This window comes from Carcharhinus amblyrhynchos, chromosome 19 (assembly GCF_965287045.1).
Source record: "Carcharhinus amblyrhynchos chromosome 19, sCarAmb.v2.hapA, whole genome shotgun sequence".
Taxonomy (NCBI): domain Eukaryota; kingdom Metazoa; phylum Chordata; class Chondrichthyes; order Carcharhiniformes; family Carcharhinidae; genus Carcharhinus; species Carcharhinus amblyrhynchos.
This window is the reverse complement of record NC_137342.1, coordinates 29,639,532-29,655,657: the sequence shown is the minus strand read 5'-3', so window position 1 is coordinate 29,655,657 and position 16,126 is coordinate 29,639,532. Positions and strand designations below refer to the sequence as shown.

General features: G+C 42.1%; 1 protein-coding gene across 3 annotated transcripts in view; it reads right to left on the bottom strand.

Annotated features, from left to right (window-relative positions):
- gsap (gamma-secretase activating protein) overlaps positions 1-13,598 on the bottom strand; it is a 98,264-nt gene extending 84,666 nt beyond the window's left edge. For all 3 annotated transcript variants that reach the window (XR_013888976.1, XR_013888977.1, XM_080207457.1), the window contains exons 1-2: positions 13,299-13,598; positions 12,882-12,961 (exon numbers count right to left, since the gene is read on the bottom strand). Coding sequence is in view for 1 of the 3 variants with exons in the window: in XM_080207457.1 (XP_080063583.1) it covers positions 12,882-12,961; positions 13,299-13,386 (168 nt within the window). In the remaining 2 variants the exon portion in view is untranslated. The remainder of the gene's footprint in view (positions 1-12,881; positions 12,962-13,298) is intronic.
- Positions 13,599-16,126: the final 2,528 nt, after the last annotated feature.

Below are 16,126 nucleotides of genomic sequence, written 5' to 3'. Positions count from 1 at the left end.
TATTGGTAGGGGGATTGAATTTAGGAGTCGCAGTGTAATGTTGCAACTGTACACTACTCTAGTGCAGCCGCACTTGGAGTACTGTGTGCAGTTCTGGTCCCCGCATTACAAGAAGGATGTGGAGGCGTTGGAGAGGGTGCAGAGGAGGTTTACTAGGATGTTGCCTGGTATGGTGGGGAGGTCCTATGAGGAGAGACTGAGGGATTTAGGGTTGTTTTCGTTGGAAAGAAGGCGGCTAAGAGGGGATCTTATTGAAACATATAAGATGATTAGAGGTTTAGATAGGGTGGATAGTGATAGCCTTTTTCCTCGGATGGAGAAAGCTAGCACGAGGGGGCATGGCTTTAAATTAAGGGGGGGTAGCTACAGGACGGATGTCAGGGGTAGGTTCTTTACCCAGCGGGTGGTGAGGGATTGGAATGCCCTGCCTGCTGCAGTTGTAAATGCGTCTAGTTTGGGGGCGTTTAAGAGATCTCTGGATAGGTTTATGGACGAAAAGGGATTGGTATAGGCTAGTGGGTCATTGTTTTTGTAACTGGTCGGCGCAACATCGTGGGCCGAAGGGCCTGTTCTGCGCTGTAATGTTCTATGTTCTATGTTCAAAGTAAACACTGGTCTGTTAGAATCAGATACAGGAGAAATTATCATGGGGAATGAGGATATGGCAGTAGCACTCAACACATATTTTGTGTCTGTCTTCACAGTAGAAGATACAAGTTTCAATAAAAAAAAGTAGATGGTAAACCATGGGCTAAAAAGAGTGAATAGATTAGGGAAATTAATATCAGCAGAGAAAAAGTATTGGAAAAACCTACAGAACTAAAATGCAACAAATTCCCAGGTTCTGGTGGCCTACACCTTACAGTTCTAAAGATAGCTGCAGAGAAAGTGGATTCATTTGCTGGTAGTTTCAAGATCAATAGTTTTAGTGCAACTATCATTTTATAGTCTGAATTAATGATATTTAGCATTATGAACTTTATATGTTCAGAGGCCATTTCAAGAACTGAACCAACTACAACATTACTGAAACCAGCCAGATCAGTTAAATAGGCAGCATTGATTGTGAGACAATTAAAGAATAAGCAATTAATCAATAAATGTATAAGTTGGGCGAGATCTATTTTCTCTGGAGTTTAAAAGAATGAGAGGCAATTTCACTGAAATGTACAAGATTCTGAAAGGGCTCAATAGTGTAGCTGCTGAGAGATTCTTTCCACTGGTCAGGAAGTCTAAAAACAGTCTCAAGATAAAGGATCAATCATTTAAGATGGAAATGTGAAGAGATTATTTCATTCAAAGGTTTTGCTCTCACTGGAACAACAGAGGTTGAGGGGCAACCTGATGGAAGTCTACAAGATTATGAGAGGCATGGACAGAGTGGATAGTCAGAAGCTTTTTCCCAGGGTGGAAGAGTCAAATACTATGGGGCATAGGTTTAAGGTGTGAGGGACAAGGTTTAAACAAGATGTACGATGCAGACTTTTTTTTTACACAGAGAGTAGTGGGTGCCTGGAACTTGCTGCTGGGAGAGGTAGTGAAAGCGGATACGGTAGTGACTTTTAAGTGGGTCTTGACAAATACATGAATAGGATGGGAATAGAGGGATAAGCTCCCCGGAAGGGTACGGGATTTAGTTCAGTCACATGATCAGCGCAGGCTTGGAGGGCCGAAGGGCATGTTCCTGTGCTGTAATTTTCTTTGTTCTTTGAATCTTTGAGATACCGTGTCCCAGAGGGTTTTAGTGCTCCAAATTAAATGCATTTAAGATTGGAATAGACAAATGTCTGGTCCTTTGGGGCTCAGAGTATGGGGAAATGGGTGGAGTTGAAGCACAAATCAACCACGTTCATCAGGGCAGTGGAACAGCCTCTTTCAGGTCTCGTGGTCTTTTCCGACTTCTTGTGTTGTGTTTTTATGTAATGTTTACTACACAAGTAAATTTGTCAAAATTAACTTACAAAAATCTTGCACTGACACATGTTTCCTGCCATGTCAATTTTTAATAATGATTTACCTCAGTTTGCAATATTAAAGTTGTATCTCAAGGATAACACTGACAATTTTATGTTAAGTCATTTGTCACAATATAGTTGCAGACTCTGGACACCAGATGGGTCTCTCAGCAAACTCCTGCAGTTATCCTGTTTGCCCAAACCAATTTTCAGGTAGCTTCTTGTTTATCAAGTGTTTAAAATCTATTTTTTCATCCAACAAACAAGATACACAAGTTTCTTCTACCCTTTTGCAAATGCCCACTGATCATCATGGGGTGGCACAGTGGTACAGTGTTTAGCACTGCTGCTGACTCACAGAGCCATGGACCTGGGTTCGATTCCCGGCTTGGGTGCTGTCTGTGTGGAGTCTGCACGCGTCTGTGTGGGTTTTCTCTGGGTGCTCTGGTTTCCTCCCATAGTCAGAAAGATGTGCTGGTTAGGTGCATTGGCTACACTAAATTCTTCCTCCGTGTACCCAAACAGGTGTCAGAGTTTGGGACTAGGAGGAATTCCTGAGTTGCGTCTACTAGCAAGCAGTTGCGTAATCACTAGTGTGAAGCACAATGCTGCCGGATGGCCAGCCCCCAAACTTAAACACTTGACAATGAAGAATTCTTACACTCATCCTGACTGGGAAACTGAGTCAGCTGAGAGTGGTGAAGGTTAGATGATGATGGCCAATTGTTTGGATGGGAATGACTAGTTGGATTGTGAAAGGATACTTCCACAGGCAGAACAAGGCCACACCAACATTCACCATGGATACTCAAGACTGCACATTGCACAGTCTTACTGATGTCATTGCTATCATACTTAATGCTCCTGGGCAGTTAGTACATCAACTGTGATGTAGCCCACCGGAGAGTCAGATGTTAGCCCCCTCCCCTGCCCTCAGGATGTCTGTCCCACCTTCTCTCTCTGACTGACATACCACCTTGAGCTGGCAGGTTTCAGCCATGGGAGTTCCTCCCTCCCAGATAAGGAGCCCTGATTATCCCAGGCCATTGGCAGCAGCATGTGGCAGATTGGGCTCAGCTCTCTGGTGCTCATGTAGAGAATAAGAGTGGCTGTGAGAGGGTTCTCATTGAGGATTCCGTGCAGTATAATTTCTGAGTGAACCCACCTGGACATTTGGTGTAAACTAGTTTCCAGGAATGTCAAACAGTTCAGACAGAATATAGAAAAAGAATCCTTCTAGTTTTCATGTGTTCATTTTAGGAAGCACTTCAGAGTTCATGCAGTGTGAAGAGCTGTGTTAATATCCAATAAGCTCCTTTGATTGGGACAACAGGTGCCAATCCTGGTGCTTGTAACTGTTAGTTGGGACCAAGGATGGAACTGTCAACAATAAACCACAAAGCCTTTCATGCAGACAGAGAGCAGAGTAATCAGTGTGACGTTAGTGGGTTTTGAAATTGACCTCATATGAAATCCCTCAAAGGTCTTTCAGCGGGGCAGGGAGAATACTCGCCATACAGCCCCAACCCTGACCCAAGGACCTCCAGCCCATCCCGATCTGCTTCAAGCTCCTGCACCAAGAGACTCACTTGTCCTTTTGCACCCTGGAGGTTACTGCTGAGCAGAACTCACCTCCTCACCCACCCTCGCGATCCATAGCACCTGGTCCAGACTTTAAGGGACTGGTCGTGATTTACACGTGACTTCCCACTGGCAGAACGGAAACATTCCAAACTCGCCATTGAGATTGAGACCAAGTCAATCTCATTCTAATCAATCTCGTACTGTTTCAGGGTGAAGTTTGGTTTCTAATCAATCTCGTACTGTTTCAGGGTGAAGTTTGGTTTGCAGAAAGGAGCCAGGAAGGTCACAAACAGTTTGGCACCCAGAACAAACTGCATCTTTGGGCTCACACCCAATTTTCCCCATTTAGCCCGATCTGCGCCAGATGCAACACAACCAGAAAATGGCAGCCCTGATCTCAGATTTGGGCATACTCAAATCTCAGCTTGCCTTGCCTGACATTATGTCTTGGAATCATGACGCAAGACGTCAAACTTAAAGGTGCAACCACATGACTCTGATTGTAACCCCCCCTCCCCCAACCCAACACCTGCAGCCTTCCTGCTCTCTGGGAGCTATCTTCATCAACTACTCTTCATAACATCCCCTGCTGAAATTTTAACTAAAAGAAAGTTTGGAAACACATAAACTAATGCGGTATTAACTGTTTTAAGTGAACAGCAACCTAAAAAACTTCTTGTTTTTGAACAATACTTACAAACAGTATTACACGATGGCTCATTGATCAGCAAAAGATAATGGCTCACTGCATAATCTCCTGATAAAACTGGTGGGGTTCATTTGCAGTTATTAGGACACAAAGCTGTGGCAGCATGTACATGCTGGTCTATGGATTGACTGACTCACTGTTGACCAAGTTTCCATATAAGCAGCCAGTGCCCCACTACTGTATAAATTAATTGATGATTAACGCACTCAACTTCATAATTTGCTATTGCCATGCTCGGTGAACTTGTTGGTACAGCAGTATGCACTGCTTCATTAATTATCAATTAATTGGTATCTATTTAGATGTTCATCAGTAATCTTTCACTGTTGTCGATCAACCACAATGCACATGGTTTGTATGGGTTCAAGCTTTGTTAGGATTGTGCAGCGTCAAAAAGAGAACACCATTATAATTTAAATTATTGAAATTTTTAACGTTATTGTAATGGCAGTTTCTGTTGTCCACTGATTTTGTGTATTTGTACAGTCATTCCATTCTTTGAAGAAATTGACATAAAACTTTTAAATGTGCGACAGGTCATTGACTGCCCACCTGCAATACATGGAAGAACACCCAATATACTTTTAAGGGCCTTGGCGTGTAGACTGATTGCACCTATTCTCCAAAAGAGTTATTTTGTGTAATATTTAACTCAACAATGTATTGAAAACTTGCAATTTAAACACTCACAAGTTTCTTTATTGTTAAAATTTTAGCCACCTCTGAGACAAAACATTACGGGTTCTTGTACATAAACATCAAGGCTTACATTGAGGATGTCTGCATTTTCTTTCAAATGAGGCATTAAGCCTAGGCTCTGTCGGCCCTCTCAGGTGGATTGAAATAATCCTATGGTTTTAGTTTGAAAAAGGAGGAAGTTATCCCTGGTGTCTTTACCATATTTGTCCCTCAGTCAACATCACAAAAACAGATTATCTGTTCATGGTCACATTGTTGCTTATGGGAGGTTCCTGTGCACATACAGGCTGCCACTTTTCCAATATCGCAGCAGTGACTGCACTTACTTTACTGTAAAGTTCTTTGAGACATCCAGCGGTCATGAGGATGCTATATCAATGTAAATCTTCCTTTCTAATTACATTTGTTTATTCAAAAATTGAAAACATACCAATCGTTGGCACTTGTTCAGCAGAGAGAGAGTGGAAAAAAAAGTAGATAATAGCAAATCAGCAGCCCATATTACATCCTGTTCGATTTTCTTTTCCATTGAAGTGGGCTGTTGAATCATTGATGGTAGAATTGGAGACGGAGACCAATTTCATTTCTGAAATCACTAATTCACCTTAAAATGTGACCAAATCTGTCAACTTCACCATGGACCTGAAAATCTAAACATTATTTAGATATTCTTGTCCCAGACTCCAGATTAACCAGCAGTTATGCCATAAGGGACCAATCAGGAATTTAAAAATAGGAGCAAATCTTTTCCCTGCCTTATTTCAACAGTTAAAGCAGTGCTAGAGCTGTTTACCTCCTCTCGATTTTACCCTCGTCATATCAGTGTTGCAGTCATACAGGACAAAGTGAAGGACCTACTAGGCTAGGAAGTGCAAGTAGTAGAATCAATATGAGTGGGAAGTAAAAAATAACACTGATGGGAATATGTTGTAGACCCACTAACAGTAGCTATACTCTTGGAGAGTGTATATGAATCAAGATATACAGAGAAGGATAATGCAATAATCATGATATGTTTGGAAGACAAGTTAACGGAATGCATCTGGGACAATTTCCTGGACCAATACATCACAGAACATAGAACATTACAGCGCAGTACAGGCCCTTCGGCCGTCAACGTTGCGCCGACCAGTGGAACCAATCTAATGACCCTCTAACCTAAGCTATTCCAATGTTATCCATATGCCTATCCAATGACCATTTGAATGCCCTTAAAGTTGGCGAGTCCACAACTGCTGCAGACAGGGCATTCCACGACCTTACTACCCTCTGAGTAAAGAACCTACCTCTGACATCCGTCCTATAATTACCACGCCTTAATTTAAAGCTATGTCCCCTTGTGTTAGCCATCACCATCCAGGGATCGGATAGGGTGGACAGTGAGAGCTGTCCACCCTATCCAATCCTTTGATCATCTTATATGCCTCAATTAGGTCACCTCGTAACCTTCTTCTCTCCAATGAAAATAACCTCAAGTCCCTCAGCCTATCCTCATACCAGGCAACATCCTGGTAAACCTCCTCTGCACCCTTTCCAATGCCTCCACATCTTTCTTATAATGCGGCAACCAGAACTGTACGCAATACTCCAAATGCAGCCGCACCAGAGTTTTGTACAGTTGTAACATGACCTCACAGCTCTGAAATTCAATCCCTCTACCAATAAAAGCTAATACACCGTACACCTTCTTAACAACCTTATCAACTTGGGTGCCAACTTTCAGGGAGCTATGCACAGGTACACCGAGATCTCTCTGCTCATCAATACTAATAAAAGTCCTTCCATTAGCCCTATATTCTGTACTCGTGCTACTCTTACCAAAGTGAATCACCTCACACTTTTCCGTATTAAAGTCCATCTGCCACCTCTCGGCCCAGCTCTGCAGCTTATCTATGTCCCTCTGCAAACTGTAACATCCATCCTCACTGTCTACAACTCCTCCGACTTTGGTGTCATCAGCAAATTTACTAATCCATCCTTCTACACCCTCATCTAGGTCATTTATAAAAATGACGAACAGCAGTGGCCCCAAAACAGATCCTTGAGGTACACCACTTGTAACTGAACTCCAGGTTGAATATTTCCCATCAACCACCACCCTCTGTCTTCTATCAGCTAGCCAATTCCTGATCCAAACTGCTAAATCACCCTCAATCCCATGCATCTGCATTTTCTGCAATAGCCTACCATGGGGAACCTTATCAAACGCTTTGCTAAAATCCACATACACCACGTCAACTGCCTTACCCTTATCCACCTCTTTGGTCACCTTTTCAAAAAACTCGATAAGGTTTGTGAGGCACGACCTACCCTTCACAAAACCGTGTTGACTATCCCTAATCAATTTATTTCCCTCTAGATGATTATAAATCCTATCCCTTATAATTCTTTCCAAAACTTTGCCCACAACAGAAGTAAGGCTCACGGGTCTATAATTCCCAGGATGGTCTCTACTCCCCTTCTTGAACAAGGGAACAACATTTGCTATCCTCCAGTCTTCCGGCACTATACCTGAAGCCAATGACGACATGAAGATCAAAGCCAAAGGCTCTGAAATCTCCTCCCTAGCCTCCCAGAGAATCCTAGGCTAAATCCCATCCAGCCCAAGGGACTTATCTATTTTCATACTCTCAAGAATTGCCAACACCTCCTCCTTATGTACCTCAATCCCATCTAGTCTACTACCTGGTATCGCAGTATTCTCCTCGACTACACTGACTTTTTCCTGCGTGAATACTGACGAAAAATACTTATTCAGTGCCTCTCCTATCTCTTCAGGCTCCACGCACAACTTCCCACTGCTGTCTCTGACTGGCCCTAATCTTGCCCTAACCAATCTTTTATTCTTGACATACCTGTAGAAAACTTCAGGATTTTCCTTGATCCTATCCACCAAAGTCTTCTCATGTCCTCTTCTAGCTCTTAACTCACTCTTTAGCTCCTTCCTGGCTAATTTATAACTCTCCAGTGCCCTAACTGGGCCTTCACGTCTCATCTTTACATAAGCCTCCTTTTTCCTTTTCACCAGAAATTCAACTTCCTTAGGACACCACAGTTCCCTCGCTCGACCACTTCCTCCCTGCCTGACAGGTACATATTTATCAAGGATTCACAGTAGCTGCTCCTTGAATAAGCTCCACATTTCAAATGTTCCGAGCCCCTGCAATTTCCCACTCCACCCTATGTATCCTAAGTCTCGCCTAATAGCCTCATAATTACTTTCCCCCCAGCTATAACTTCTGCCCTTCGGTATATGCCTATCCCTTTCCATCACTAAGGTAAACGTAACCGAATTGTGGTCACTATCACCAAAGTGCTCACCTACCTCCAAGTCTAACACCTGGTCTCATTCATTACCCAGTACCAGATCCAATGTAGCCTCACCTCTTGTTGGCCTATCTAGATACTGTGTCTTGAAACATTCCTGCACACACCGGACAAAAACTAACCTCTCTAACGTGCTTGAACTATAGCTTTTCCAATCGATATTTGTAAAGTTAAAGTCCCCCATAACAACTACCCTGTTACTTTCGCACCTATCCAGGATCATCTTTGTAATCCTTTCCTCTACATCTCTGGAACTTTTTGGAGGCCTATAAAAAACTCCTAATAGTGTGATCTCTCCTTTCTTGTTTTTAATCTCAGCCCATACTACCTCAATAGACAGGTCCACATCAAACATTCTTTCTGCCACCGTAATACTGTCCTTGACTAGCAACGCCATGCCTCCCTCTCTTCTACCACCTTCTCTGCTCTGACTGAAACATCTGAACCCAGAACCTGCAACAACCATTCCTGTCCCTGCTCTATCCATGTCTCTGAAATGGCCATACATTGAAGTCCCAGGCACCAATCCAGGCTGCAAGTTCGTCCACCTTATTGCGTAACCAACCAGGTAAGAAGCTACTCTACAGTAAGTTTTGTGCAAGGAAACAGGGTTACTAAATAATGTAAGTGTAAGGAATCCTCCAGAAGAAGTAATAATTTCAATTGAGTGATAATGATATACAGAATTCTGAAACTGGAATATTTAAAGTTAATTACATGGGTCTGAGGGACAAGTTTGATGGAAAGAGAGATTTAAAAGATTATGACAGTAAATGTTCAATGGTAAAAATCTAAAGAAACGTTCTATAATTCTCAATGAACCTTCACTCCATTAAGGAATAAAATGCCTTGGATAAAGAGGTTAAGTACAATATTAGGTTAAATTGAAGAGATTTGTAATGTAAATAAAAGTAGCCAGCCTGGGGTTGGGACAGATTTAGATACCAGCATAGGATTAAAAAGGAAAAAATTGAATGAGAGCAAATAGTCAGGAACATAAAGACAGGTCATAAGAGCTTCTACAAGTATGTAAAAAATAACGAGAAAGCAAAAGTAAACATGCATTCCTTCTAGGCAGAAACAAAAGAAATAATAGGGAATAAGGAAAAGGCAGAAAAATTAAACAAATACTTTGTGTCTGTCTTCACATCAGAAGACAAAAAAATACCAAAAACAGTGGGGAACCAAGGGTCCAATGAGATTGAGGAATTTAATTAATAAATAAAAAGTATTGCAAAAATTAATGGAACAGAAAGCCAACAAATCAGCTAGACTTAGCAGCTAACAACTAGACTTCTGAAAAGAAGTGGCGGCAGAGACGGTAAATGCACTGTTTGTGATATTCCAAAATTCCCTAGATTCTGCAATCATCTAGTCAACAGGAAGGTAAAACATCCAACATTACAATTCAAGAAAGGAGTGCATGAGAGAAAACCAAGGAGTTCAGACCTGTTAGCCTGCCGTTAGTCATTGCAAAAATGCTAAAATCTGTTATTAAGGAAGTGGTAACAGAAATTCAAAAGATATGGCCAGATAAAGTCAAAATGGTGTTTTGAAAGGAAAGTTACATTTGAAATTTAGAGTAGAGTTCTGGAGGATATAACAAGCAGACTAAAGGGAAACAGTGGATGTAATATATTTAGATTTTCAAAAAATATTGGCTAAGGTGTCACACAAAAGTAGGGCTCATGAGGTTGGCATAATACAGTACAAATAAAGGATCAATTAAAACAGACATGAGGAATAAATGGGTCATTTTCTGGTTGACAAGCTGTTGCAAGGTTCAGCTTTTACAAATACATAAAGGCCAAAGGAGTAACAAGGGAGAGACTAAGGCCTCTTAAGGATCAACAAGGTCATCTATGTGTGGATCTACAAAAGATGGGCAAGATCCTAAATGGATATTTCTCATCAACATTTACTGTTGAGGAAAGCATGGATGTTAGGGAACTTGCGGACATAAATATAATGATGTCTTGACGAGTGTATATATTACAGAGGAGGTGGTGCTGGAAGTCTTAAAGCGCATCAAGGTAGATAAATCCACGGGACCTGATGATGGGTATCCCAGGACAGTGTGGGAGGTTAGGGAGGAAATTGTGGGCCCCTAGCAGAGATATTTGAATCATCGATAGTCATAGAACATAGAACATTACAGCGCAGAACAGGCCCTTCGGGTGGCAAATGCTGTGCCTTTGTTTAAAAAGGGCTGCAGGGAAAAACCTGGGAACTACAGGCTGGTGAGCCTCACATCTGTGGTGAGTAAGTTCTTGGAAGTTATTTTGAGACACAGGATCTACAGGCATTTAGAGACACAAGGAGTGATTAGGAACAATCAGCATGGCTTTGTGAGTGGAAAATCACGTCTCACAAACTTGAATGAGTTTTTTGAAAGGCTAATGAAGAAGGTAGATGAGGACAGTGCAGTTGATGTTGTCTGCATGGACTTTTGCAAGGCCTTTGACAAGGTACCACATAGTAAGTTGTTGCATAAGGTTAAACCTCATGGGATCCAGGGTGAGGTAGCCAAATGGATACAAAACTGGATTATGACAGAAGCCAGAGGGTGGTTGTAGAGGTTGTTTTTCAAACTGGAGACCTGAGACCAGCGCTGTGCCTCAGGGATCAGTGCTGGGTCCGCTGTTATTTGTCATTTATATTAATGATTTGGATGAGAATATAGGGGGAGATATGGTTAGTAAGTTTGCAGATGACACCAAGATTCGTGGCACAGTGGACAGTGAAGAAGGTTATCTCAGATTGCAATGGGATCTTGATCAATTGGGCCAGTGTGCTGACGAATGGCAGATGGCGTTTAATTTAGATAAATGCGAAGTGATGCATTTCGGTAGGCTGAACCACGGCAGGACTTACCCAATTAATGATAAGGCATTGGGGAGAGTTACAGAACAAAAAGATCTAGGGGTACAGGTTCATAGCTCCTTGAAAGTGGAGTCACAAGAGGACAGAATGGTGAAGAAGGCATTCAGCATGCTTGGTTTCATTGGTCAGAACATTGAATTCAGGATTTGAATTGTCTTGTTAAAGTTGTACAAGGCATTGGTAAGGCCACACTTGGAATACTGTGTCCAGTTCTGGTCACAGAAAGGATATTATTAAACTAGAAAGAGTACAGAAAAGATTTACTAGGATGCTACTGGGACTTGATGGATTGAGTTATAAGCAGAGGCTGGATAGACTGGGACCTCTATTAGATCACACCTCAGCCTTCTACTGAGGTGTGATCCAATAAAGGTCTATAAAATAATGAGGGGCATAGATCAGCTAGAAAGTCAATATCTTTTCCCAAAGGTAGGGGAGTCTAAAACTAGAGGGCATAGATTTAAGACGAGAGGGGAGAGATACAAAAGTGTCCAGATGGGCAATTTTTTCACACAGAGGGTGCTGAGTGTCTGGAACAAGTTGCCGGAGGTAGTAGTGGAGGCAGGTAAATTTTGTCTTTTAAAAAGCATTTAGACAGTTGCATGGGTGAGAAGGGTATAGAGGGATATGGGCCAAGTGCGGGCGACTGGGACTAAGAGTTTTAAAAAAAAGGGTGGCATGGACACGTTGAGCCGAAGGGCCTGTTTCCATGCTGCAAACCTCTATGACTCTATGAATTTATTTACAATCTGTACAAATGAATTAAGTAAAGGGGCCAAGTGTAATGTATCCAAATTTATTGTGATACAAAAAAAGTGAGAGGGTGCAAACAGCCTTCAAAAAGACATTGATAGGTAAGTAAATGGGCAAAAAGATGCCAGATGAAGTATGTGGGGAAAACGTGAGGCTATTCATTTTAGTGGGAAGAATCTGATTTTTTTTAAATGTTGAGAACCATTAAATGTTGGTGTTCAGAGGGATTTGTATGTCTACGTACAAAAATTAACTAGGAAGGCAAACAGTATGTTGACCTTTATTGCAATAGGATTGGAGTGAAGGTGTAAGGAAGTCTTGCTGCAATTTTAAGAGCTTCAGGACAACACTTGGGAGTACTATGTACAGTTTTGGACTCTGTACCCGTGGGATGATGCGCTTGACTGGAGGAAATCGAATGAAAGTTGACTAGATTGATTCCTGGGATGAGCTTGTCCTATAAGGAGTAATTGAATAGAATGGGCCGATACTCTCCAGAATTTAGACAAATGAGAGGTGATCTCATTGAAAATGATTCTGCAAGTGCCTGACAGGGTATTTGTCCTGGCAGTAAGTTTAGAACTGGGGGTCATAACCTCAGGATAAGGGGACAACCATTTCAGACAGAGATGAGATTTTTTCATTCAAAGAGAGTTGTGAATCTTTGGAATTCTCTACCTATAGGACTGTGGATGTTCAGTCACTGAGGATTATTCAGGGCTGAAAATGATTGATGCCTGCATGTCAAGGAAATCAAGAAAAATGGGAATCAGAAGGGAAGTGGAGTTCAGATTGAAAATCAACCATGACCTTATTAAATGGCAAAGCAGACTCAAGTGACTATATGGCCTACTCCTGTTACTACCTCATGCTATGAAATATATACATATTATGAACAGAATTGACATAATGTCTGCATAATTTAAAATCGCATTCATAAGATGAATTGTGAACACAGTAAATAATTCTACCTTCCAGGTGTACAGGATGTTGCCATTCTTTTCAACATTGACAATTTGCAACTCTTTCCTTGAAGGGCTGGTTGATTCATCTAGATTGAATTCAGTAAAGGAATACATTTTATAAGTTGGCTTACATGCTAAACTTTGCCAAAAAGCTCTTAACATTCTCAGTTTTCATGAATGTGTCACTTTTCGCAGTTACACAAAAACCAATTTGAATCCACTTGCAAGTATTAACCGATGGATACACATTGCAAATAGAAAAGTCAATGCTATGCTAATTAGCTTTTACTTTTCAACATTTTAAACTCGGCTGTACGTGCTATAGGTGGGCACTAGTCGAAGTTTACTGCGACCAAACCAGGTTTTTGTTTTAATCAGCACATTGTGCCACTATTGTTATAAATCAAGCTTACTGCATCTTACCCTCTTCATCCAGTGATGTCAATCTGCAGTTCAGAAGCCACGGAGCAACGTCTTCCTCAATATCAAATAAAGGTTTTAATTCCAACATCGTCAACACTCTTCCTGCAACCCTGCTGGAGGGGAAATAAAACACAAGTGGCGTCTGTCCCAGTGCCTCAACACGGCCAGAACTCCTCCTGAAGTTTGTGCAGGAGGGGAGGGGGTTGTTTAGTTTTTAGGGACAAAGCTGCCAGTAAACCTCAGCCAGAGCCCAGCGACCGGATCGAATCTCTCAATCAACGAAGTCACTGCGTGTCTCTCACCCCCGCGCTCGGCGCAAACACCACCCGGTTCCTCAAAACGATACACACTGGGATTTCCACCGCCCCCCCCCACAGCGCGCGCTCCCGCTCACACCCCCTGCGCGCGTTCTCCCTCCGCGCGCTCCCGCTCACACCCCCTGCGCGCGTTCTCCCTCCGCGCGCTCACGCTCACACCCCCTGCGCGCGTTCTCCCTCCGCGCGCTCACGCTCACACCCCCTGAGCGCGCTCACGCTCACACACTCCCACTCCCGCCGGACTGACGCTGATGGTAACATTTTGTAATTTTGCTCCTTGGTCGAGGGAATAAATAATACTAACTTGTGGTGAGCCGACACAGCGCTCCGCAGCAGTCTGTCTTGTGTCAGGCCGCCCATTAACCCAGTTCCCGCAGCAATTAGGCTCTCTGCCGCTTTGCTTCACCCCCATCCCCCGTGGTTGGACTGCATTCATTTTCCAAGGTAACCTCACATTGACACTAAGACGCTTCACAGAGATATTCTGTTGCTTGCCTTATTGTCGCAATGCTCAAAGTTTCTGTCAACTGCACTCATGTGAGGTGCAAGTCACGAAGAAAGGTGACTGTCAAATTAAAAACAACTTGCGTTGATACATAGTACAGGAGTGTTATGACACAATTTTTGATACCACCCAGTGAGTCACATTAGAAATTAGGAGAGGTGACCAAATGTATTCAGGATAGGTTTTAGGGAGCATCCGATAAGAGTGAAGAGATTTGGGGAAATAATCCCAGACCCAAGTACAGCCATCAGTGAAGGGGCAATTGAAATTGTGGGTGCACAAGAGGCCAGAATGTTGGTGGGCAGAGGGTTGTACGGCTGAAGGTGATTATAGAGATAGGGAAGGTGATGAAGCCAGGGATGAAAAATTTAAAATTACACCAGAAGCCAAGGCACAGGGAAATGGGTGAATAGGACACAAACGGCAGATTTTTGGACAGTATATGTTCTGAAGATGAATAACGTTGAGTGCACAATTTTCATTCTCCAACTGAATCTCATTTGTGAACTTAACTTGTATTTTAACAACATTTCCACATTAATTATTTTATTGAATTTTGCATCAAACATCACAAATTAAGGAAGATACATTATGCTGAGAGACATTCTGGATGGAAAGAGCAGAACAATTGTGGATAAAGGATAGGATGCAAATACTGTGCAGGACAACATATAAAGGAAAGTGATTGTCCAGCATGGAAAGCAATTTCTTAACTCCAAGAAGCCATATGATTTCACACCTAAGTATTTGGCTGTAAAGAAACAAAATAAGCCTATACAGATGGCCACTGGAGAGATATCAGCCAGAGTCTGAAGAAGCACTAAACACCATATAACAGCTTAGATCAATTAAATCTAGAGGTGATAAATAGTTTGTAACTGTTAAAATGATGACCACAGGAGGACAGCATCAAGTGAACAAGAAGTGTCAGATAGACACTGGTGCATCATGCAACATCCTGACCTTCACAGACGTGTGTAAAGTGCAATCGAAAAATGAAGCCCTCAAAGGTAGGCTAAGGCTATGTGATGGCACGTACTCATACCAAAAGGACAAATTAGTCTGAGAGCCAAATGCAATGGCAAGGATGAAGATCTGGAATTCCAAATCAAAAACTGTACACAACAACCTCATCTCAGCTTGAACTGGTCACCCTAAAGGTGCCAACAAAGATTACAACATTTTGCAGCACACAAAACTATTGACCATTGAACAGATCCTAGAGGAGTAAAAATGTGTGTTTCCGGGGTAGCTCGAGAAGAATATAAACACAGAGAGCATGAGATGGTCAGAGACCTTCCCAGAGTGGAAGCCATTGTTGATGATCTACGAGTTGCCAGATGTGGAGACATAATGGAAGGAGCCATAGTTGACCAAGATCAGAATTTAATATGACTGCTAGAGAGCTTGCCAGATGAGACTGAAACTGAACAAGAAAAAAACATGCAATAGAAGATGCCTGAAGTCACGTGCATAGGACATACATATACTGATAGCAAAATGTTTTCACAAGGTGAAAGCTGTAGCAGTGATGCAGTGACCAAAACATGTGAAAACAGAGCAATGATTTGTTGGATTATTTAGCAAAATCTTTGCCTAATTTGGTTTTGGAGTGTGTTCCATTATGCAAACTCAGTATCCAAGATGTGCCGTGATATTGGGCATAGAACAAGATGCAGCATTCACTAAATTCAAATAACTTGTGATGACAATGCCAGTGCTGAAATACTATGATGTCAATGATGAAATAATCTTGCAGTGTGATGCCAGTGAGACAGATCTTAGAACAATCCTAATGCAGTAAGGACATCCTGTCGCATTTGCAATCAGGATATTAATGTAAACTGAACTGTTTCTTGCCTCAGGTAAAGAAAGTGTGTCTGACTATTGTTTTTGCTTGTGAATATTTTCATCAAAATCTGCAGTGGAGTCCAATCACAAGCCACTTCAAGCATTTTTCTCAAACTACTAGGAACATAGAAACAGGAGTAGGTCATTCGATCAGT